Below are 24,159 nucleotides of genomic sequence, written 5' to 3' on the forward strand. Positions count from 1 at the left end.
GGCACAGCCCCATGTGCCCACCTCACTGCCACATGCCCCCAGGCCCTGCGGGTGAATGGCCTGGAGCAACTGTGCAACAACCTCGCCAGCGAGCGCCTACAGCTCTTCTCCAGCCAGATGCTGCTGGCCCAGGAGGAGGTAAGAGGATTGGGCGTGGACGTGGCAGGGGCCGCTCAGGCATTGCCCAGGCAGAGGCCATCCTTGGTGAAGGAAAGTTGGGAACTGAGAGCTCTGCCTGGAAGGCCCCTTTCCATGAGGTGTCTCAGTCTTCTGAGCCTCAATGTACTATTCTATAAGATGGGAGGGTTATCCCTGCTCCTGCAAAATGGCCAAATGCTGGCTGTTCCCAGGAGGAGTGTCAGCGGGAGTTGCTGTCCTGGGTGCCTGTCCCTCAGCCTCTGAGGGAGTCCTGCCTAGACCTCCTGGGAGATCAGCCCCACAGCCTCCTGAGTATCCTGGACGCCCAGACATGGCTGTCCCAGGTAAGGGCCAGGATGGTGACCCCCCACCCAGTGTCGGGAAGGAGTGGAGGCCCTGGGTGTCCAGGCTGTAGCTGGCAGAGCCTCCCAGAGGGGACAAGGTTATGGGATCCAGAGACCCTGCTCACAGTTCCTCAGCACAGCCTGGGACAGCAGCAGCGAAGGGGAAGAACCCTGGGCTCCCGCAGAGCTGGGTTCACATCTTGTCTCGGGGTGATCTTGAGCATGACATCTGGCCTCTGAGGTTCCTCACGTACCTGCCACAGAAGGGGGACAGTAGTGCCCGATGGGCAAGGTGGCGGGGACTGCACGGGGCTCATGAAGGGCTTCTGCAGGTCCCTCACAATTGTGGCCAGGTGGCCACTGAGGCCTCTGACTGGTTGGGGACAAACCCCAGGGTACCATGTCCCCCATTCCACAAATGCTTTCTGACTGCCTCCTGCCTGGTCGGACTTAAATAGCAGCCTCGTCCCTGTTTCCCGTTTCAGCGCGCGTCCACATGCAGTCACAGCGTCCATTCATTCACTGACTCCTTACCGCGCCAGACTGGGCTCCAGAAGGGCGGGTTCCCGTGTGAAGGGTTTGAGCTCTATCTGTAGCATGTGTTAAGGAAATAATGAATGAATGAATAACTGTGCCAGGAACTGTGCTAAGGATAAAAGGTGAACAAAATTAGACCCAGTCTCTCCCCTCTTACAGCCCGCAGTGCAGCAGGAGAGAAATGTTCATTTAAAAAAACAGGCCTTGGCCAAGCTCAGTGGCTCACGCCTGTAATCCCAGAACTTTGGGAGGCCAAGGTGGGTGGATCCCTTGAGCCCAGGAGCTCGAGACCAACATGAAAAAACCCCGTCTCTACAGAAAATACAACAATTAGCCTGGTGTGGTGGTGTGAGCCTGTAGTTAGAGCTACTTGGGAGGCTGAGGTGGATGGATTGCTTGAGCCCAGGACGTCAAGGATGCAGTGAGCCATGATCATGCCACTGCACTCCAGCCTGGGTGACAGAGTGAGAACTTGTTTCAAACAAATTAATTAATTATAAAAAAAAAAACCAAAAACGCAGAGCCAAATACAAAATCACCCCTGTGCGGCTCCGTGGGTGGGCGTGTGGGGCAGGGAGAGTTGGGGGGCGTCATGAGCCTCTAGGAGCTGAGGCTGGAATGTGGAGCAGGAGTTTCTGTGGAAGCTCAATATAACGTGATCCTGAATATGGGGCGACCCTCCCCCATTTTCCCAATTAGTGGTTGAAAATGAAAGGTGAGCCGGGCATGGGAGGCTGAGGCAGGAGAATCGCTTGAACCCGGGAGGCGGAGGTTGCAGTGAGCCGAGATCGCGCCACTACACTCCAGCCTGGGGACAGAGCAAGACTCCGTCTCAAAACAAAAAAAAAGAAAGGAAAGAAAATGGGCCAGGCGCGGTGGCTCACGCCTTAATCCCAGCACTTTGGGAGGCCAATGTGGGCAGATCTCGAGGTCAGGAGATCGAGACCATCCTGGCTAACATGGTGAAACCCGGTCTCTACTAAAAATACAAAAAATTAGCCGGGCGTGATAGTGGGCGCCTGTAGTCCCAGCTACTGGGGAGGCTGAGGCAGGAGAATGGTGTGAGCCTGGGCGACAGAGCGAGACTCCATCTCAAAAAAAAAAAAAAAAAAAAGAAAAGAAAAAAGAAAATGAAAGGTGAAAAATAATGGTAAAATCGTCAAATGTTATTGTAATAGTTCATTGATCACTGTCATATTAATGCAATACGTGTCTTCATGTACTATATATTGATATGTAACAAGTCACATTAATATATGATATATAATGTTCATTTATTAATACTTATACGTATGTAAAGTCTTGTACTAGATAATTAAGAGAGTGTGTTAATTTCTAAACGATTGTTTCTCCCAGTTCACATTTCATAATGTTTTGTTAAAACTTGTCACGAGGCCGGGCGCGGTGGCTCACGCCTGTAATCCCAGCACTTTGGGAGGCCGAGGCGGGCGGATCACGAGGTCAGGAGATCGAGACCATCCCGGCTAACACAGTGAAACCCCGTCTCTACTAAAAATACAAAAAATTAGCCGGGCGTGGTAGCGGGCGCCTGTAGTCCCAGCTACTCGGGAGGCTGAGGCAGGAGAATGGCGTGAACCCGGGAGGCGGAGCTTGCAGTGAGCCGAGATCGCGCCACTGCACTCCAGCCTGGGCGACAGAGCGAGACTCCGTCTCAAAAAAAAAAAAAAAAAAAAAAAAAAAAAACTTGTCACGAGTGTCTTTGAGGTCCCAAGATCACTTTTGGAATCCCCCAGCATGGATTTCCAGGGCTCAGCAATATCACTTAGGTCTATGTTAGGTGACATGTGCCATTTTCTGAGTTCGAGGTGGGTGCTGAGCCTGGAATTGTTACCCCAAACCCAAGTTCTCATTTACATAATATTAGGCAAGTTCCCCCATGCACTTGCTATTTTATGTTCATTAGCTCAGTAAAATAACGTCCAACCAAATTACTTTTTAGTTTTATTTTTATATTTTAAAAAATAGAGAAGGGTTCTCCCTATGTTGCCCAGGCTGGTCTCAACCTCCTGGGCTCAAGCAATCCTCCCACCGTTGCCTCTCAAAGTGCTGGGATTACAGGTGTGAGCTACTGCACCTGTCCTTGAGTTACTGTGTGTGTTTGTGTATGTGTGTTTTAACTGACTCCTACTATCATTCCCAACTGAGTTACTTTTTGAAAGTGATTTTTTTTTTTTTTGAGACGGAGTCTCGCTGTTGCCCAGGTTGGAGTGCAGTGGCGTGATCTTGGCCCACTGCAAGCTCCGCCTCGCGGGTTCACGCCATTCTACTGCCTCAGCCTCCTGAGTAGCTGGGACTACAGGCACCCGCCACCATGCTTGGCTAATTTTTTTTTTCTTTTTTTTGTATTTTTAGTAGAGACGGGGTTTCACCATGTTAGCCAGGATGGTTGATCTCCTGATCTTGTGAGCCACCTGTCTCAGCCTCCCAAAGTGCTGGGATTACAGGCACAAGCCACCACGCCCGGCCTGAAAGTGATCTTTGAAAGACTTGTTTAAAAGCACATGTAGGCCGGGCGTGGTGGCTCATCTCTGTAATCCCAGAACTTTGGGAGGCTGAGGCGGGCGGATCATGAGGTCAGGAGATCGAGACCACAGTGTAAACCCTGTCTCTACTAAAAATACAAAAAATAAGCCGAGCGTGGTGGTGGGCACCTGTAGTCCCAGCTACTTGGGAGGCTGAGGCAGGAGAGTGGCATGAACCTGGGAGGTGGAGGTTGCAGTGAGCCGAGATCGTGCCACTGCACTCCAGCCTGGGCGACAGGGCAAGACTCGTCTCAAAATAATAATAATAATAATAATAATAATAATAATGAAATAAATAAATACAAGCACATGTGATTCTGGGACTATTCTCCCAGGAATGGTTGCTAAATCTGTACTAAAGCCCCTCATCTCTATTTCCTTTTTTTTTTTTTTTTTTTTGAGACAGAGCCTTGCTCTGTCGCCCAGGCGGAGTGCAGTGGCGCGATCTCAGCTCACTGCTGCAAACTCCGCCTCTCGGGTTCACGCCATTCTCCTGCCTCAGCCTCCCGAGTAGCTGGGACCGCAGGTGCCCGCCACCACGCCCGGCTAATTTTTTGTATTTTTTTAGTAGAGACGGGGTTTCACCATGTTAGCCAGGATGGTCTCGATCTCCTGACCTCGTGATCCACCTGCTTCGGCCTCCCAAAGTGCTGGGATTACAGGCGTGAGCCACCGCGTCTGGCCTAAAAGTGATTTTTGAAAGACTTGTTTAAAAGCACATGTGATTGTGGGACTATTCTCCCAGGAATGATTGCTAAATCTGTACTAAAGCACCCCATCCCCATTTCTTTTTTTTTTGTTTAAGTACTTATTTATTTTAGAAATGGGGTCTCACTCTCTCATGCAGGCTGGAGTGCAGTGACACCATCATAGCTTACTGCAGCCTCAAGCTCCCAGTCTCAATCGGTCCTTCCACCCAGCTAATGCTACTTTTTTCTTTTTCTTTTTTTTTTTTTTTGAGACGGAGTTTGGTTCTTGTTGCCCAGGCTGGAGTGCAATGGTGCGGTCTCGGCTCACTGCAACCTCCACCTCCCAGGTTCAAATGATTCTCCTGCCTCAGCCTCCTGAGTAGCTGGGATTACAGGCATGAGTCACCATGCCCAGCTAATTTTTTTGTATTTTTAGTAGAGACAGGGTTTCACTATGTTGGCCAGGCTGGTCTTGAACTCCTGACCTCAGGTGATCCACCTGCCTTGGCCTCTCAAAGCACTGGGGTTACAGGCATGAGCCACCGCGCCTAGCCCCACCCAGCTAATTTTTAATTTTTTTTTTTTTGATATGGAGTCTCGCACTGTCACCCAGGCTGTAGTGCAATGGTGCCATCGTGGCTCACTGCAACCTCCACCTCCTGGGTTCAAGTGATTCTCCTGCCTCAGCCTCCTGAGTAGCTGAGATTACAGGCACCTGCCACCACGCCCGGCTAATTTTTTGTATTTTTAGTAGAGATGGGATTTCACTATGTTGGCCAGGCTGGTCTCGAACTCCTGACCTTGTGATCTGCCTGTCTCGGCCTCCCAAAGTGCTGAGATTACATGCGTGAGCCACCGCGCCCAGCCCAATTTTTAAATTTTTTGTAGAGATGGGATCTCACTAGGTTGCCCAGGCTGATCTCGAACTCCTATCCTCAAACGATCCGACCACCTCGGCCTCCCAAAGCGCTTGTTTTGGGGAACAAAGCCAAACCTACCCTTATAGTCAGTGTAGGCAGTACTTGTGCTCACCGGGAGAGGGCGCCATCCAGAAGGACAGCCTGTGCAGAGGCGTGAAGGGAGCTCATGGCTCCTCTCCTAGGCCACGGACCACACCTTCCTCCAGAAGAGCCACTATCACCATGGTGACCACCCCAGCTATGCCAAGCCCCGGCTGCCCCTGCCCGTGTTCACCGTGCGACATTATGCAGGGACTGTCACCTACCAGGTACCTGGCCTCAGGGACAGACCAGGGTGAATCAGCGAGGGCAGTGTCCCCTCCCAAGCTGAGTCACCCGACAGCAGAGAGGAGTGGGTGTGGGGAGGCCCCTTGCAAGGCTTGGACACCTGTCCCTACCTGAGCCATGGGACCTGCCCAGTTCTGAGCACGGTTTACTGAGTTCTAGGTGACAATTATGGGGTCAGGGAGTGGAAGCCTTGGGACCCTCCAGACAAGTGGGCAGAGCACAAGCATGGGACCTGATGACCTTGGCAGTTTACTTCGCCTTCTGAGCCTCCGTTTCCTCACCTGTAAAATGGGTATGGAGACCTAAGCTCTGGCGTTGCTGTGAGGGTGAGATGTAGTAACGTGGAGATGGCCTGGCAGGTGCCTGGCACATAGTAGGTGCTCACTGAATGGACTTCCCTTCCCCCTTCCGAGTTCTATGCCTACAAAGAAGCTGCACGCGTGCCTACCCCAGGAGGAGAGGAACTGGGGGTGGGGGAGTGGGGGCTGGAATAAAGGGAAGGGCAGTAGGGAGAATCAGTTCTCCCTGGAGGAGATGGCACACTTTGCTTGGAGAAGAAAAACTACAAACTACCCAGGAGTTGCCCCCCAAAAAAGAAATACAAGGAGTTCAAGAAAGCTAGGAAAATGTAAATCAAAATAGATTTAATATGGAGAGACAGACAACATTCTTGTCTAGTCAACCTATTGACTAGCATAGGTTAAAGCCCCAGTGGGGAGAGTGTGGTCTTGCTGGGGACTGGACCTGTCCATGGGGTGGAATGGAAAGTCCAGTGGCAGACCCAAGGCTAGGTAAAGGACTGGAAACACCAAGGCAGCCTTTCAGGTCACCTGGGGAGAGGGTAGATTCTTCTCCTCCATATCCAGCCTCCCCTCCTTGGTTCCTGTTCTCCTCCCTTTCTCCACTTCCCTCCCCACCTGCATGGTCTCTTGCAGGTTCACAAGTTTTTAAACAGAAACCGGGATCAGCTGGACCCTGCTGTGGTGGAGATGCTTGGCCAGAGCCAGCTGCAGGGCCCATCTGCCCTTCCAGGCCCCCACCCGCTCCATACTCTGTCCCCCAATTCTGTCCTTTTCCCCCTGGGCGCTCTTGCCCAAGGGTTGGCCCTCAAGCCCCTGGCACCTTGGGCCATGGGCTGAGCTTGCCAGGGTCTGGATGCCGAGGGCTGGTCCATTCTGGCTCTCCCGGGCTGCAGGGTGGATGGGCATGCCCCAGCGGCCAGCTGACTCAGCCCTTCACCCCCACAGCTGGTGGGCAGCCTGTTCCAGGAGGCAGAGCCCCAGTCCAGGGGAGGGCGAGGCAGACCCACGCTGGCCTCTCGCTTCCAGCAGGCCCTGGAGGACCTCATAGCCCGGCTGGGCAGGTAAGAACAGCGCCCGCCACACCAGACCCCAGGGAGTTGTATGGGGCGCTGGTCTGTGCCCGAGTGACCCCTCTTTCCCTCATCAGGAGCCATGTCTATTTCATCCAGTGCCTCACCCCTAACCCTGGAAAGGTGAGCTCCCCAGCAACTGGCCTCAGGGCCCTCCCCCTCCCTGCACCTCCCTCCCCACAGCTCCAGGCCCCTTGACTCCAGCTGTCTTTGGCTCTGTCTTGTGGCCACAGCTTCCAGGCCTCTTTGACGTGGGACATGTGACAGAGCAACTGCACCAGGCAGCCATACTGGAGGCCGTGGGCACCCGCAGTGCCAACTTCCCTGTGCGTGTGCCCTTTGAGGCCTTCCTGGCCAGGTGGGGCCCAGCACCTCGGGGCAGGACTGACAAGGAGGCCACCGGGAGTGACTGGCAGCCCCGGGGGTCCTTCTGATTGGAGATGGACTCACTCTGCCCAGGACGGGGCCTAGCACCCAACCCTCCCTCTCTCTCCTCGTCCTCTCATCCTCTCTCTCTCTCTCTCTTTCTCTCTCCATCTCGCTCTCTTCTACCATTCACCATCCCTCCACACATTCGTCATTTCTTCTCCTCTCTGCAAACCTCTCCTGTGCTGATGCCTGGGCACCAGAGATGAGGTGGGAGCAGTACCTGCCCTGGGCGGGGCTCACGGTCTAGTGCCCACAGCAGCTGTCCAGGGAGTGCAGGCTGAAGCAGTGAGATGGGAGGGGGGACAGAGTGAGAAAAGAGCCTCTCAGAAGGGCAGGAGGGGCGGGGAGGGGCGGGGAGGGGCGGGGTGGCACATGGAGCTGCCAGGAACCCTAGAGGCAGCTCTGTTCCCAGAGTTCAGAAACCTCCAAGAAAAGCTGCTGGCATTGTCCGTTTTGTTGTTTGCCTATCTGGCCTTTGGCTATTGACTGGATGGCATCTTGGGAATCCTCTGAAGGGCTGGAGTTTACCCCAAGCACAGGGACAGAAGGAGCAGGTGGAGTCACTTCTCGTTGATGTCCAGCTGAGCTGGGCTGGTGGCTGCCTCAGAAGGGAGGGGGCAGCTGCTAGGAGCACCAGCCTCACCCCAGGGCTCTGTGGACCTCCTTAGCCTGTGATGGCCTTGGCAATGGGGATGGCCTGGTTGGGGGACTGAGCAAAAGGCAGGCAGTAGGGATGGGTGTGCCCAGCCTTGAGTCAGATCCTGAGAAGCTCCAGGGCGGGGCACGTTCTGTCTCTGCCATCTGGAAACCTACCAGCTACAGCAATTGTCACCTCCAACAAGAACCCCTGAGCCCGGAAGCTGGGTGAGAGGAACCTCCAGGTACAACTCTCCACCCAGCACAGACCAGGTCTGCTGATCTGTGCCATTCCCTGATGCACTGTGGCATCCCGTGACCACAGACTGTCACCCACATCCCCAGAACCTGCACGGTGCTTGCTTGGTACAGACTAACTACTGAGTGTCCATTGCGCCAAACTGGTACCACGATCTGGACCTGTGAAATGTCCTTCAACACTCCCCCACCCACCCCTTCCTGCCACGCCCCTTCCTCCCTTCCACGTCCCTCCCTCCCACGCCCCTCCCTCCCTTCCATGCCCCTCCCTTCCACACCCCTCCCTCCCTCCCTCCCACAAACTTGTCTTGAGACCCACTGTGTTGGGTGGCGAGGAGACGAAGGCCTTGGGAACCACATTCCTGTTGCTCCCGTGGCCCAGAACCAGCCCTCATGCCTCCTGCGCACACCATGTTCACCTGTTCTCCCCCTGAGCTCCAGCGCAGAGACCCTCCCTGTCCAAGTTCACTGCAGTGTCTCAGCCCCCAGCTGAGCGCCTGGCATAGAGCAGGCACCTTCCAAATTTTTTAATGATCTAGAAATGGAATAAATACCGAGGGGCTCAGGGTGTCGCACAGCAAGTGTGAAAGGGCTGGGCGCGGTGGCTCACGCCTGTAATCCCAGCACTTTGGGAGGCCGAGGCAGGCAGATGACCTGAGGTCAGGAGATCGAGACCAGCCTGACCAATATGGAGAAACCCCGTCTCTATTAAAAATACAAAATCAGCTGGGCGTGGTGTTGCATGCCAGTAATCCCAGCTACTCAGGAGGCTGAGGCAAGAGGATCACTTGAACCTGGGAGGTGGAGGTTGTGGTGAGCTGAGATCGCACCATTGCACTCCAGCCTGGGCAATGAGAGTGAAACTCTGTCTCAAAAAAAAAAACCAAAAAGGCCGGGTGCGGTGGCTCACACCTGTAATCCCAGCACTTTGGGAGGCCAAGACGGGCGGATCACGAGGTCAGGAGATCGAGACTGTCCTGGCTAACACGGTGAAACCCCGTCTCTACTAAAAATACAAAAAATTAGCTGGGTGCGGTGGCGGGCACCTGTAGTCCCAGCTATAGGGAGGCTGAGGCAGGAGAATGGCCTGAACCCGGGAGGCGGAGCTTGCAGTGAGCCGAGATCGCGCCACTGCACTCCCGCCTGGGCGAAAGAGCGAGACTCCGTCTTAAAAAAAAAAAAAAGTGTAAAAGGAGGTTCTGGCTATTCTGATCTCAGCTCCATCCTTGGAGCAGTTTCCGGGCCCTGGGGTCAGAAGGGCAGGAAGACCTCTCTGACCGGGAGAAGTGTGGTGCCGTCCTGAGCCAGGTGTTGGGGGCCGAATCACCTCTCTATCACCTTGGAGCCACCAAGGTGGGTGTGTGTATCCCTGTGTGCAGAGGGCAGCATGAATGGGAAAGGAGAGATGCATTCTGGGCCCAAAGGGACAAACCCAGGATTTGGGGATCCATTCACGTGGTGGGAGACAGAAGGGCTGGACGGCAGGGCCAGAAGAACAAATGGTTTGGCTGGAAGGGAGAAGGCTGAGACCAGAGGAGGAGAGCAGGAGGGGCTGGCTCCTGGCTCCTGCCTACAGCCCACCCCTCTACCCACAGGTCCTGCTGCAGGAGCAGGGCTGGCAGCGGCTGGAGGAGCTCCAGGACCAGCAGCGCTCCCAGGCCCTGGTCGACCTGCACCGCAGCTTCCACACCTGCATCTCCCGCCAGCGCGTCCTGCCCCGGATGCAGGCTCGCATGCGTGGGTTCCAGGCCAGGTCTGCAGGCGTTGGAGCCAGGGCTGAAGTGGGTGGGGTGAGGCCGTGGGTTCGTCCTCCAGGTGGTGGGGCAGGGTTGGGGAAACATAGGGCCTCAAGGCAAGTCATCCTGACCCAGTGCCATCTCATCGGCATGTGACTCTCCTTGACGGCATTCCCCCCCATACCCGTGCAGCCTCTGCTTGAATACCCCGGCCACAAGAAACTCATTACCTACTGAGGCCACCTGAACCTGTGGTCCTGACTCCTTTATCATTCTCTTTTCTGGTCTGTTTTCCACACTGTGGGAACAATCTTTGTTTTTTTTTTGAGATGGAGTTTTGCTCTTGTTGCCCAGGCTGGAGTGCAGTGGCGCGATCTCAGCTCACTGCAACCTCTGCCCCCTGGGTTCAAGTGATTCGCCTGCCTCAGCCTCCCGAGTAGCTGGGATTACAGGCTTGTGCCACCACACTCAGCTAATTTTTTTTTGAGATGGAGTTTCACTCTTGTTGCCCAGGCTGGAGTGTAATGGTGCGATCTCAGGCACTGCAACCTCCACCTAACAGGTTCAAGCGATTCTCCCGCCTCAGCCTCCTGAGTAGCTGGGATTACAGGCATGTGCCACCATGCCTGGCTAATTTTGTATTTTTAGTAGAGACGGGGTTTCTCCATGTTGGTCAGGCTGGTCTCGAACTCCCGACCTCAGGTGATCCGCCCGCCTCAGCCTCCCAAAATGCTGGGATTACAGGTGTAAGCCACCGTGCCTAGCTACAGTCATCTTTTCAAAGCATGAATCATGTTGTTAAGGACCTGACTACCTCCCCAGCCCAATTTAGGCCAGACTTTTACCCTGCAGTGACTTTAGACTTCTCTTTCCTATAACACCACCCTCCCACTTCTCACCTAATCATCTCTTTTTCGCCCTCACAGCCTGTCTTCACGCATTCCTCCAACAGCTGTTGGCTGACCGTCTGCCTCATCTACCCCTGGGCCAGATGCTGGCGACAGAGCTGGGGATGCCAGAGACGGGGCCTCCCAGGCTGGTTGGGGAGTCAGATTCAGATGGTAAAGCAGCCAGTGATCTTCCCAGAGAGTAACTCGAGGGCTGAGAATAAAGTGAAGACAGTGCAGAACATCGGGGGAGCCAGGCATCTCCACTATCTATTTCCAACATGTTTTCATCCCGCAAACAGAAACTCTGGACCCATTAAGCAGTAACTATTCCCCGCAAGACCCCCAGCCCCTGGTAACTTTCAGTCTACTTGAGTCTCTATGAAGTTGCCCATTCTAGATATTTCCTGTAAGTTGACTCATACAATATTTCCTTTTACGACTGGCTTCTTTCACTTAACATAATGTTTCAAAGTTCATCCATGTTGTAGCATGTGTCAGAAATTCATTCAGTTCCAGGCTTGAGGGTTAATAATTTATTATTATTATTATTATTATTATTATTATTTGAGATGGAGTCTTGCTCTGTTGCCCAGGCTGGAATGCAGTGGCTCGATCTCGGCTCACGGCAACCTCTGCCTCCCAGGTTCAAGCAATTCTCCTGCCTCAGTCTCCTGAGTAACTGGGATTACAGGCACCCACCACCCGCCACCACGCCCGGCTAATTTTTCATATTTTCAGTAGAGACGGGGTTTCACCATGTTGGCCAGGCTGGTCTTGAACTCCTGTCTTCTGAGTCGATCCACCCGCCTCAGCCTCTCAAAGTGCTGGGATTACAGGCGTGAGTCACTGCACCCAGCCTGTTCTAGTCTGTTTACAAATCTTTGGGGTATAGGCCTAGGAGTGAAAGTGCTGGTAATTCTATCATATGGTAATTCTATGTTTAACTTTCTGAGGAGCTGCCAAATTGCTTTCCATAGTGGCTGCATCATTTTATGTTTCTACCAGCAATGTACAAGGGTTCCAGTTTCTCTACATCCTTGCCAGTACTTACTCTTTTCCATTTTTAAAAGCATAGCCCTGCTAGTGGGTGTGAAGTGGCATCTCATTATGGCTTTGATGTGCATTTCTCTAGGACTAATGACGTTGAGCATCTCAGACATTAGTGCCACTCCTTTGGAGAAATGTCTGTTTCTCCTCTGCCCGTTTTTATTTTTTAATTAATTAATTAATTTTTGAGACAGAATCTCGCTCTGTCACCCAGGCTGGAGTGCAGTGGCGCCATCTCAGCTCACTGCAACCTCTGCCCCCTGGATTCAAGCCATTCTCCTGCCTCAGCCTCCCGAGTAGCTGGGATTACAGGCACCTGCCACCATGCCCAGTTAATTTTTGTGTTTTTAGTGGAGATGGGGTTTTACTGTGTTGGCCAGGCTGGTCTCGAACTCCTGACCTCAGGTGATCCACCTCAGGTGATCAGCCTCCCAAAGTGCTGGGATTACAGGCATGAGCCACTGCACCCGGCCTTTATTTTTTATAATTATTATTTTTTATTAAAAAAATTTTTTTGAGACAGAGTCTTGCTATATCATCCAAGTTGGAGTGCAGCTGGGTCACACCTGTAATCCCAGCTCCTCAGGAGGCTGAGGCACGAGAATCACTTGAACCTGGGAGGCGGAGATTCAAGTGAGCCGAGATCACGCCATTGCACTCCAGCAGCAGCATGATCTCAGCTCACTGCAACCTCCAGCTACTGGGTTCAAGTGATTTCGTGCCTCAGCCTCTGGAGTAGCTGGGATTGCAGGCATAGGCCACCAAGCCCGGCTAATTTTGTTGTTGTTGTTGTTGTTTTTCTTTTGAGATGGAGTCTCGCTCTGTTGCCCAGGCTGGAGTGCAATGGCTTGGTCTCAGCTCAATACAACCTCCGCCTCCTGGGTTCAAGTGATTCTCCTGCCTCAGCCTATGAAGTAGCTGGGACTACAGGCACCTGCCACCATGCTCAGCTAATTTTTGTATTTTTAGTAGAGACAGAGTTTAACTATGTTGGCCAGGCTGGTCTTGAACTCCTGACCTCGTGATCTGCCCGCCTCGGTCTCCCAAAGTGCTGGGATTATAGGCGTGAGCCACCACGCCTGGCCTTTTTTGTATTTTTAGTAGAGACGGGGTTTCACCGTGTTGGCCAGGCTGGTCTCAAGCTCCTGGTCTCTAGTGATCCTCCCACTTCAGCCTCCCAAGGTACAGGGATTACAGGTGTCATACGGGTATGAGCCATTGCATCCGACCAATGGTGTTACTTTTTAATAAGTTCTGCTGCTCTTTTTTTTTTTGCAAGATAGGGTCTGACTTTGTCACCCAGGCTAAAGAGCAGTGACCCAGTCATAGCTCCTACCTCAGCCTCACAAGTAGCTAGAACTACAAGGACACGCCGTCATGCCTGGCTAATTTAAAAAATCTTTTTTGTAGAGATGAGGTCTTGCTATGTTGCCCAGGCTGGTCTTGAACTCCTGGTCTCAAGCAATTCTCCTTCCTCAGCCTCTTAGAGTGCTGGGATTACAGGCATGAGCTACCGTACCAAGCTAAGGGAAATGATTTTTTTTTTTTTTTTTTTTTTTGGTCAGTGTGCATATAGGGAACTGATCTGAACCCAGGTATTCTAGGCCCAGAGTCAGAGAGTCAGATCTTAATCCCTCAGGCTAAACAGTCTCTCAATTTACTCGTTCTCCTTCCTCCCTTCCTCCCTTCCTCCCTCCTCCCTCCTCCCTCCTCCCTCCTCCTCTCTCTCTCTCTCTCTTTCCTTCCTTCCCTTCCTTCCTTCCTTCCTCCCTCCCTCCCTCCCTCCCTCCCTCCTTCCCTCCCTCTCTCTCTCTTTCTTCTCTTTCTTTCTCCCTTCCTTCCTCCCTTCCTCCCTTCCTGACAGAGTCTTGGTCTGTCACCCAGGCTGGAGTGCAATGGCGCGATCTCGGCTCACTTGAATCTCCACCTCCCAGGTTCAAGTGATTCTGGTGCCTCAGCCTCCTGAGGAGCTGGGATTACAGGTGTGCTGTAATTTTTGTATTTTTAGTAGAGACGGGGTTTCACCATGTTGGCCAGGCTGGTCTTGAACTCCTGACCTCAAGTGATCCACCTGCCTTGGCCTCCCAAAGTGCTGGGATTACAGGCATCAGCCACCGCACCCGACCCTTGCTTTTCTTTTGAAGTATCCTATTCTTTTCCTGTTGTTTCTGTGAAGCATCCAGGGCTTCTCTGGTCCAAAGTCAGTTTTTACATGAATGTCAGGCTTAAGGGATTCTAGTACCAGGCAGGAAGCATAAGTTTGGACTCTTCATTTCGCCCCCGCCCTTTCCCGGCCTCCAGGAAGCGGTACCTCCGGTGGCGGGCAGCTCTGGGACAGCTGAACACCATCCTGCTGGTGGCCCAGCCCCTGCTCCAGAGGCGGCAGAGACTGCAGGTGCAGGGGCTTGGGTGGGGCGGTTCAGGGTAGAAGCCAGGCTGCCTGAGCTGGCCAAATCCCAGCAGCGTTGACCCTCTCAGCCCAGTCTCGCAAGGGCTGTGGCTTCAGACACAGTGCTCCTTGAACTCATCCCTTTTCCCTCCGGCCGGGGTAGGCCGGGGCCCTTGGGAGGTGCTGTCTTCCTCCATCCCTGCCCACTCTCCCCAGGGCCTGGCTCTTCCCTCTTGCCTGGGGTTCCCATCCCCTCCAGGCCTCCCCTGGGCCCCTTCCGCTCCCCTCTTTTGCATGATGACTCAAATCTAAGGTCTATAAAGCGACTCAAAGGTCAATGCCCACGTGCTACCCCCTCTCTGGCCCCTCCCTGGCTGGACTTTGTCCCCTGGAACCATTTCTTCCCTTCTTCCTGCCTTCTTCCCGGTGCCCTGGCAGATGGGCACAGACGCCCACAGTGCTAAGGCTGGTGAGGGCCCTGGAGGGCCAGGGGTGGCTGGCCCCTCCTGATCTGTTCTCACTCCTTTGCTGAGAACCTCCCAGGGGCAGGAGGGGACAGCTGAACTTCAGAGCTGGGGAGGTGCCCCCAGGTGACTCACATGGGAGGCATCAGCTCTTCCCACATCTCTTCCAACAGCTTGGGCATTGGCAGGGCTGGCATAGCAGCGAAAGGGCCTTGGAGAGAGTGCCAAGCATGGTAGGTGGCCTGGGAAGTGGGGGGTTTTACATGGGGCTATGAAGCTGCTGAGACTGGGACAGCTTAGAGGGCTGCCAGGGTGCTACTATGGGTCTTGTCCCTCAGGGCCATGCATTGCACCTCCCGAGAAGAGGGCCGGGGTGCCCTTGGCTCTTGGTTTCCCTCAGAGGGTCTTTGGGGCTCTGTTTGTTCGAGTGTCCAGGGTCAGAATCCTTGGTCTTTGGCTGGATGTGGTGGCACACACCTGTAATCCCAGCACTTTGAGGTCGAGGTGTGAGGATTGCTTGAGCCCAGGAATTTGAGACCAGCCTGGGCAACATGACAAGACCCCATCTCTACAAAAACAATAAAAATTAGCTGGACACAGCAGCACATGCCTATAGTCTCAGCTACTCAGGAGGTTTGAGGTGGGAGGATCGCTTGAGCTAGAGCCTCGGAAGTCAAGGCTGCAGTGAGCCATGATGGTACCACTGCACTCTAGCCTGGGTGACAGAGTGAGACCCTGCCTCAAAAAAAAAAAAAAAAAAAAATCCGTGGTCTTTGGAAGGGATGTTTATAATCTTGGGGTTGAGGGTGTGGGGAGGGACACTGGTCCCTAGGCCCCTCCTGTGGATCCTGGGTAAATGAGTCCCCTCTGCCAGGAGCTGGGGCGCTTGGAGATCCCGGCTGAGCTGGCCATCATGCTGAAGACGGCGGAAAGTGAGTCTTGTTGGTGTCCTCTTGTTAGGACTCCCTCTCCAGTCCCTTTACTGTGGGGTGTGTCTGTCCCTTGTGGTTCCTCCCTCTGATGCTCCAGACTCCCCTGAGCTCATCACTTGGGTCCCTGTGGACAGGGGCTGATGGCTCGTGGTGAGGGGTGGAGGTGGTCCCAGGGCCAGGTACCACACCTGGATGCTCCTGGGCTGCCTGCCGGTGCTTGTTCCCAGGCCATCGGGACGCCCTGGCTGGGAGCATCACTGAGTGCCTGCCGCCTGAGGTTCCTGCCCGGCCCAGCCTGACTCTCCCAGCAGACATTGACCTGTTCCCTTTCTCCAGCTTCGTCGCCATCGGCTTTCAGGTGGGCGCCCAGGCCTAAGCTCTTCCCACTGGCCTCACCGCTCTGAGTTAGCACCTGCCTGACAGATGCTGCGTTTTTTTCCCCGCTGTCAGCTCTTGCCCTCCTCCCTCCCCAGCCTTTGGGGCTGTGAATAGCACTGAATTGCTCTGAAAATAACCATTGAATGTAATTGTCTCACCATAGAGTGTTACTGGAGATAACAGTTGGTGTTATTGAATGGGAGACGTTATTTAGATCCACGATGCCACACCTTTGTTGTACCTGCGGTGTGCCCTGCTTTTGAAGTCATGACCTTAAAGAATGTTTATTGACAAGGGAAATTGTCCAGACTTCAGCAGTAAATACAAATGCAGGTTCAAAACTGCACATACAGGTTGGACATGGTGGCTCATGCTTGTAATCCCAGCACTTTTGGGAGGCCGAGGTGGGTGGATCACCTGAGGTCAGGAGTTTGAGACCGGCCTGGCCAACATGGTGAAACCCCGTCTCTACTAAAAATACAAAAATTAGCCAGACATGCGCCTGTAGTCCCAGCTACTCAGGAGGCTGAGACAGGAGAATCACTTGAACCTGGGAGGTGGAGGCTGCAGTGAGCTGAGATTGTGCCACTGCACTCCAGCCTGGGCGACAGACAAGACTCTGCCTCAAAAAAAAAAAAAGCATTAAGATGCATTTCTGTCCAGCCCCTCTGCCTCTCCCGAGGTGCCTGCTCCGGTGGGGCTCCCCTGGGCTGTCTGATAGCTGGCGAGCATGGACTGAGCCCTCTCCTTCCTTGCAGGAACCGTCCCTGCCCAGGCCAGGGCAGCCACTGGCGAAGCCCCTAACCCAGCTGGATGGAGACAACCCTCAGCGTGCCCTGGACATCAACAAAGTGGTGAGTGACACATTGGAGAAGGGACAGGATAGGCGCCTGGGAGCCCCGCACGTCCTGTCCTTACCCGGCTGTGTCGGCAGATGCTGCGGCTCCTGGGGGACGGATCCCTGGAGTCCTGGCAGAGGCAGACCATGGGCACATACCTGGTGCGGCAGGGGCAGTGCCGGCCAGGGCTGCGGAATGAGCTCTTTAGCCAGCTGGTGGCCCAGCTATGGCAGAACCCAGATGAACAGCAGAGCCAGCGTGGCTGGGCCCTCATGGCTGTTTTGCTCAGCGCCTTTCCCCCACTGCCTGTCCTACAGAAGCCGCTGCTCAAGTAAGGGGCCTGGGAGGTGGGGACCTGGCAGGTGCGGTCGCTGGATCACCCTGCCTCCACTGCAGCCTGTGCCCACCCTGCAGGTTCGTGTCTGACCAGGCCCCCAGGGGCATGGCAGCGCTGTGCCAGCACAAGCTGCTGGGGGCCTTGGAGCAGTCGCAGCTGGCCTCGGGGGCCACTCGGGCCCACCCCCCGACCCAGCTGGAGTGGCTGGCCGGATGGCGGCGGGGCCGCATGGTGCTGGATGTGTTCACCTTCAGCGGTGAGGACTGCCTCTGGCTGAGGCCTCCCAGGCCTGAAGTGGGGCCCCCTACCCCTTTGCCCTCCCTGGAACCCCTTCCTGCCCCAGTCTTCCTGCTGCCCTGTCCTCAGTGACCCTGATCTCCCTCCCCTCTGTCCTGCTTTTGAAACTCTCATGGGGACAGCAGCCCCTTCCTGTCAGGGTGGACTCTGCTGTCCCTCACTCTTGCCCCCGCCCCCCACGCCCCTGCAGAGGAGTGCTACTCGGCCGAGGTGGAGTCTTGGACCACCGGGGAGCAGCTGGCTGGGTGGATCCTGCAGAGCAGGTATGGGGACCGGGGATGGGGGACAGTGTGGCCAAAGTGACCCTTGTCCTATACCCTCCTCCTTCTCCAAGCCCAGTCTCAGGGGCCGGGAGGGGAGGTGCCCCGGGGTGGGCAGGGGCCAGACTGCAGATGGCGATGGGGAGCTGGGGGCAGATTAGGAATGAGGGGCTTGGGAGCTCCCACGGCCCAGATTCTAACTCAGCAGGTCAGAAAAGAAATGCCCATGCTGGAGCCCTTGTGGAAGTGGAGGGCCGTGAGGTGAGGAGGGGAGCAGCCCCCGCTGCTGAGCAAACCTGGGTCCCGGACCAGGCGGATCCAGGGCCACCCTCCCTTCCTCAGCCCCCTGCCCCCTTGGCCCACCCTGTGGTCCTTGCCCCTTCTGGATGGCCGCCTGCCTCACTGACTGGTCCCCTCCCACCCAGAGGCCTGGAGGCGCCTCCCCGGGGCTGGTCTGTGTCACTGCACTCCAGGGACGCATGGCAGGACTTGGCTGGCTGCGACTTTGTGCTGGACCTGATCAGCCAGACTGAGGACCTGGGGGACCCAGCTTGTCCCCGCAGCTACCCCATCACTCCTTTTGGCTCGTAGGTGCCACCCAGCACCCCTCTCCCTGGCCTGCTCCTGCCGGGGAACCCCACAGCCACCCTGCCACACTCAGGGGTTTATAGGAGCTGCCACAGGCCCAGCCCTCCCACCCAGCCTCCTCCCAACCATGGGGTGACCCCCGCAGCAGCTTCTACCTCTTGCCCCAGCCTGGGTGACCCTCAGCCTTGGCCACCCCCTTAGCTGGATCCCGTTTCCTGCAGAGCCGAGGCCATTCCCCTTGCCCCTGGCATTCAGCCCCCCTCACTGCCCCCAGGACCCCCTCCAGGTCCAGCCCCAACGCTGCCCAGCAGGGACCACACAGGTAAGGCTGGAGTGGGCACATGGAGGTTGGCAGAGCATGGGAAGCCCCACGCCCCGGGCCGTGGCTCCAACCCTCTCCCTGCCCCACAGGGGAGGTCCAGAGGTCAGGGAGCCTGGACGGCTTCCTGGACCAGATCTTCCAGCCAGTGATATCCTCCGGCCTCAGCGTGAGTCGGGCACAGCCCCCGAATGCCCCTGCCCCAACCCCCCGGGGCCTCTGCTGCCCCTTCCATTTTTCTCAGGGCTCTCACTCTGACCTGTGACCATTGTCCCTTCAGGATCTGGAACAAAGCTGGGCTCTGAGCAGCCGCATGAAGGGAGGGGGCGCCATTGGGCCCACACAGCAGGGCTACCCCATGGGTGAGTGAGGGGCTGATTCCTCACCCAGGGCCTCCGGGCCCGGCAGCATGGCAGGCATGGCCTGGGACCCCTCTGGCAGTGGCGATTGATGCCCTGGCCAGCACCCCGGTGCCCGATGCTCTTCTCTGTGCCTGGGGTTGGAGGGAGGTGGCATGTGGGCCCAGGCAGGGACTGACAGGGAGGGCGTGTTCCCTCAGTGTACCCAGGAATGATTCAGATGCCTGCATACCAGCCAGGCATGGTCCCTGCACCCATGCCCATGATGCCAGCAATGGGCACAGTCCCTGCCATGCCAGGTAAGTCTGGGCTGGGGGCACCAGAGTCCCTTCTCAGGAGAGCAGCCACCAGCTCTGGGACTGGAGGAGGGAGGGTCCTGCTAGGAGTCCCGAGTGCACAGTGGGCAGCGAGCTTCAAGGCTGGCCATGGTGCCCACCACTCTGGCCGCCTGCCGCCCTCACAGCCATGGTGGTGCCGCCGCAGCCACCGCTTCCCAGCCTGGATGCAGGGCAGCTGGCCATCCAGCAGCAGAACTTTATCCAGCAGCAGGCGCTAATCCTGGTGAGCGCTGGCAGGGCCCTGGGGCCACCTGGTGGAGGAGAGGTCTGTGGCTCGGGGATGACGGTCTGAACTGGCTGCTCCTCCTGCTTCAGGCCCAGCAGATGACAGCCCAGGCCATGTCCCTGTCCCTGGAGCAGCAGACGCAGCAGCAGCAGCGGCAGGCTCGGGCCTCCGAGGCTGCGTCCCAGGCCTCACCCTCAGCCATCACCTCCAAGCCCAGGAAGCCCCCCACACCCCCGGAGAAGCCACAGCGTGACCTGGGATCAGAGGGTGGCTGCCTGAGGGTGAGGAGGTGACCATGTTCTCAGGAAGGGATGTGAGGGTGGGGACTGCAGGGGCAGGGGACATGGGCAGGGTGAGTAGGCAGACGCAGGGAAGAGGCTGCTGGCCCAGGACTGGGGACCCGAGGGGCGTGGCGAGTGTGGCACCCAGGCTGGCTGAGCTGCCACTCATTTCTGCTTCTGCCAGGAGACCTCCGAGGAGGCTGAAGACAGGCCCTATCGGCCCAAGAGCTTCCAGCAGAAACGGAACTATTTCCAGAGGATGGGTGAGGGCACTTGGGGTGGCAGGACCGTGCAGAAACATGGCCAGTGCCCCTGGCCTGGGCCAGGGAGGGTGGGGTGTGCTCTGCTCCCCGGAGTTGGTGCGGCCCATTCAGGAGCCCAGCTGGGCCAGTATGGGTAACTTTGAAGGCCATCTGGACACTTGCAGGGCAGCCACAGATCACAGTGAGGACGATGAAGCCCCCGGCCAAGGTCCACATCCCCCAGGGGGAGGCGCAGGAGGCGGAGGAGGAGGAGGAGGAGCAGGAGGAGCAAGAAGTGGAAACAAGAGCAGGTTGTGGGGAGCTGGGCAGGGCCTGGGGCTCCGGTGGCTCTGCACGCGGTTAACAGTCTTTCCTGTTTCCTGGTCAGTGCCGTCCCCTCCTCCTCCCCCCATCGTGAAGAAGCCATTGAAGCAAGGTGGGGCCAAAGCTCCAAAAGAGGCTGAGGCTGAGCCAGCCAAGGAGACAGCGGCCAAGGGCCATGGCCAAGGGCCAGCCCAAGGCAGGGGGACTGTGGTGCGCAGCTCAGACTCCAAGCCCAAGCGGCCACAACCCAGCAGGGAAATTGGCAACATCATCCGCATGTACCAGAGCCGCCCGGGCCCCGTGCCTGTGCCCGTGCAGCCATCCAGGTGGGCCCCCACGGGGAGGTGGCCAGGGCTGTCCCGCTCCTCGGGGAATCACCCTATGAACTTAGTGACCTCTTGCTTCTCCCACGAGGCCTCCCAAAGCTTTCCTGAAGAAAATCGACCCCAAGGACGAGGCTCTGGCCAAGCTGGGTATCAACGGTGCCCACTCGTCCCCGCCGGTGAGCACCCCAGCCTGTCTCCCCCAGAGTGTGTGCTGCTGCACTGGGGAGCCCAAGGCTCTTTGGGGCGAACTTGGCCTTGTGCTGTGACTCAGCCCGTGTACTTTCTCCGTATCCCCCCAGATGCTGTCCCCCAGCCCAGGAAAGGGCCCCCCGCCAGCTGTGGCTCCTCGACCCAAGGCCCCGCTACAGCTTGGGCCCTCTAGCTCCATCAAGGAAAAGCAGGGGCCCCTTCTGGACCTGTTTGGCCAGAAGCTGCCTATTGCCCAGACACCCCCACCTCCACCAGCGCCACCACTGCCTCTGCCCGAGGACCCAGGGACCCTTTCAGCAGAGCGTCGTTGTAAGGAACCACATTTCTCCTGCGCCGTGGGCTTCACTGGGGCAGAGGCAGGGTTCACACAGACTCTCGGTGCCCAGGGCTGAAGGCATTTCTGCGTGGCTGAGGCCAGCTGTTCGGGCTTCTGGACTTTGGAGCCATACGTAGCTGGGGAGTCCCAGCTTCCGCGTTCCCACCCAGGGCAGGGCCTGGGCATCTTTGGGGCTGTCATCGAGAGGCTGTCACACACAGGGTGTTGTCCCTGACACATACCCGACAGCTCTGTGAGGAAGTTAGTGGCCCTGGCTGACATGGTCATAGAAGACCCACGAGCCTCAGGGATGCCAGGGAAAGTTTAGGGCCCAAAATGGAGGCAGGAGATGGTGCCATGGAAGGAGTAAGGCAGCTGGAGGTTGGGAGAGCCGGGCCCTTGGAAGGCTCTTGGGGACGAAGGTCTTCCCTCCCGTGCCCCCATCACTCTGGCTCTGCAGCCCCTCACTGAGGCTCCTCACCCCCTCCTCTCTGCCAGGCTTGTCACAGCCCGTGGAGGACCAGGGGGTCTCCACCCAGCTACTTGCGCCCTCTGGCAGCGTGTGCTTCTCCTACACCGGCACGCCCTGGAAGTTGTTCCTACGCAAGGAGGTGGGCATGAGGGTGGGGCCTTGGCCTGGCCTCTTTGGGCTGGCAGGGAGGCGGCAGGCTTTGTGCATCCCAGCCTGGGACCCCAGCATCCCCTCCCCACAGCCCACCATCTCAAGGCTGATTTTCCAGGCCTGGGAGGGCAGAGGCTTGCTGGGAAGAGGCACCAGACCCACCGATCTTTGCCTTTCTGTGCCCTCCTCCAGGTGTTCTACCCACGGGAGAAGTTCAGCCATCCCTACTACCTGCGGCTCCTCTGTGAGCAGGTGAGAGCTGGCCCACCTGCCAGCCTGAGACATCTGCAGAGACAGCATCCCTCGTGCCCTTTGTCTAATGGCTGGGCCAGGTTAACACCACGTAGGGCATGTTGGCAGCCAGCACTAGGGGGCACTTCTGTGTGCCCAGACCTGCCTTCAATGAACCTTCACAACATTCCTAAGAAGTAGGGACCATGGCCAGGTGCGGTGGCTCATGCCTGTAATCCCAGCACTTTGGGAGGCCAAGGCAGGTGGATCATGAGGTCAGGAGTTCGAGACCAGTCTGGCCAACATGGTGAAACTCCATCTCTATTAAAAATACAAAAATCAGGCGTGATGGCACGCACCTGTAACCCCAGCTACTTGGGAGGCTGAGGCAGGAGAATTGCTTGTACCCGGGAGGCAGAGGTTGTAGTGAGCCGAGATTGTGCCACTGCACTCCCGCCTGGGTGACAGAGCGAGACTGTGTCTCAACAACAACAAGAAGTAGGGACCATTATTCATCTAGTTTTATAGATAAAGTTTAAAAGCAAAGTGTGTACAGTGCACAACACAGGCTCTAGCACACAGTAGGTACTTAATAAATGGTTGTCACTTTGCCACCTCTGAACGCTCCCAGGAGTGAGCCTCTGTTCCCCCTAATTCTGCAGTAGCACCCGCCCCCTGCCCTGAACAATCTTGTATCTGGGCTGATCCAAGGGCAGTTACCACGGGGTCTCTGGGCAGTGAGTGAAAAGGGAGGGCTGGCAGTTGCAGAAAAGGGAGGGGACAGGTGAGACGTGTGAATGGAGGTGGCCCAAGCCCTCCATCCCTCCCTGCCCCACCTAGGCCCTCTGCTGAGCACACAGGCCATGGGGGCCAGGGCGCCCTCCATCGGCCTCCTCAGGTTTTCCTTCATGCATGTGGATGGCTGCTCTGGGGGTGGGCTCTGTCTCAGGACCTGGTGGTGACCACCTCGCTCTGCCCCCAGATCCTACGGGACACCTTCTCTGAGTCCTGTATCCGGATTTCCCAGAATGAGCGGCGGAAAATGAAAGACCTGCTGGGTATGGGTCCAGGGACCATGGAGTTGGGAGCTTGAGTGCTGGGGGCTGCGCCTGCCCTGAAGGAGGGAGCAGCATGGGAGCAAACTCTAGAGCCCCCTCTGTGTGAGCAGAGGGCAGCCTGGGTCCTTCCTGCCCACAGGAGGCTTGGAGGTGGACCTGGATTCTCTCACCACCACTGAAGACAGCGTCAAGAAGCGCATCGTGGTGGCCGCTCGGGACAACTGGGCCAATTACTTCTCCCGCTTCTTTCCTGTCTCGGTCAGTGGCGCTGGGGTAGGGAGTAGGGATGCCAGGCCCCCAGCCTGGATCCTGGGGTGCATGGGCACAGACCACAAGCAGGAGAGCTGGGGAGCAGACACCAGGGGAAGGACAAAGCCCAGCCACTGGCCCTGGGCAGCTCCAGCCACTGGCCCTGGGCAGCTCCAGGGCATCTTGGGCAGTAGCAGGACCCAGGAGACTGCCCGAGACCCACCACCTTCCTGTAGGGCGAGAGTGGCAGCGACGTGCAGCTGTTAGCCGTGTCCCACCGTGGGCTGCGACTGCTCAAGGTGACCCAAGGCCCCGGCCTCCGCCCCGACCAGCTGAAGATTCTCTGCTCATACAGGTGCGCTGGCCCATGACCCTGGGCTGGAGGTGGGGGCAGGTGGCAAGGTGACCCCAGTTCATGCCCGATCCCTGCGCAGCTTCGCGGAGGTGCTGGGTGTGGAGTGCCGGGGCAGCTCCACCCTGGAGCTGTCACTGAAGAGCGAGCAGCTGGTGCTGCACACAGCCCGGGCAAGGGCCATCGAGGCGCTGGTTGAGCTATTCCTGAATGAGCTTAAGAAGGTAAGTGTGGGGCACGGGTTGAGAGGCTGGGCAGACAGCCCTCACAGATGCTGCATCTCCCTGTCCGTCTTCCCTGTGGGGGCAGGGGCTGGGAGTTTGGGCCAAATCCCTGGAAGTCTGGGGTGCTAGGTG

The 24,159-nt window shown here is 56.7% G+C and overlaps 1 protein-coding gene across 1 annotated transcript in view; it reads left to right on the plus strand.

Annotated features, from left to right (window-relative positions):
* The window catches only part of MYO15B (myosin XVB), a 39,645-nt gene that overhangs the window by 8,793 nt on the left and 6,693 nt on the right, over positions 1-24,159 (plus strand). The window contains exons 13-47 of the mRNA XM_063599408.1: positions 43-138; positions 351-482; positions 5,354-5,479; positions 6,434-6,508; positions 6,743-6,861; positions 6,948-6,993; positions 7,104-7,228; positions 9,429-9,546; positions 9,789-9,946; positions 14,168-14,261; positions 14,893-14,952; positions 15,594-15,651; positions 15,879-16,009; positions 16,788-16,883; positions 16,964-17,199; positions 17,283-17,461; positions 17,693-17,765; positions 18,188-18,349; positions 18,572-18,672; positions 18,762-18,838; positions 18,950-19,031; positions 19,229-19,327; positions 19,492-19,589; positions 19,682-19,873; positions 20,058-20,136; positions 20,301-20,426; positions 20,504-20,765; positions 20,854-20,941; positions 21,065-21,284; positions 21,790-21,902; positions 22,106-22,165; positions 23,127-23,202; positions 23,342-23,460; positions 23,688-23,806; positions 23,886-24,027. Coding sequence (XP_063455478.1) covers positions 43-138; positions 351-482; positions 5,354-5,479; positions 6,434-6,508; positions 6,743-6,861; positions 6,948-6,993; positions 7,104-7,228; positions 9,429-9,546; positions 9,789-9,946; positions 14,168-14,261; positions 14,893-14,952; positions 15,594-15,651; positions 15,879-16,009; positions 16,788-16,883; positions 16,964-17,199; positions 17,283-17,461; positions 17,693-17,765; positions 18,188-18,349; positions 18,572-18,672; positions 18,762-18,838; positions 18,950-19,031; positions 19,229-19,327; positions 19,492-19,589; positions 19,682-19,873; positions 20,058-20,136; positions 20,301-20,426; positions 20,504-20,765; positions 20,854-20,941; positions 21,065-21,284; positions 21,790-21,902; positions 22,106-22,165; positions 23,127-23,202; positions 23,342-23,460; positions 23,688-23,806; positions 23,886-24,027 — 4,137 coding nt within the window. The remainder of the gene's footprint in view (positions 1-42; positions 139-350; positions 483-5,353; positions 5,480-6,433; positions 6,509-6,742; positions 6,862-6,947; positions 6,994-7,103; positions 7,229-9,428; positions 9,547-9,788; positions 9,947-14,167; positions 14,262-14,892; positions 14,953-15,593; positions 15,652-15,878; positions 16,010-16,787; positions 16,884-16,963; positions 17,200-17,282; positions 17,462-17,692; positions 17,766-18,187; positions 18,350-18,571; positions 18,673-18,761; positions 18,839-18,949; positions 19,032-19,228; positions 19,328-19,491; positions 19,590-19,681; positions 19,874-20,057; positions 20,137-20,300; positions 20,427-20,503; positions 20,766-20,853; positions 20,942-21,064; positions 21,285-21,789; positions 21,903-22,105; positions 22,166-23,126; positions 23,203-23,341; positions 23,461-23,687; positions 23,807-23,885; positions 24,028-24,159) is intronic.

This window comes from Pan paniscus, chromosome 19, assembly GCF_029289425.2.
Source record: "Pan paniscus chromosome 19, NHGRI_mPanPan1-v2.0_pri, whole genome shotgun sequence".
NCBI lineage: Eukaryota > Metazoa > Chordata > Mammalia > Primates > Hominidae > Pan > Pan paniscus.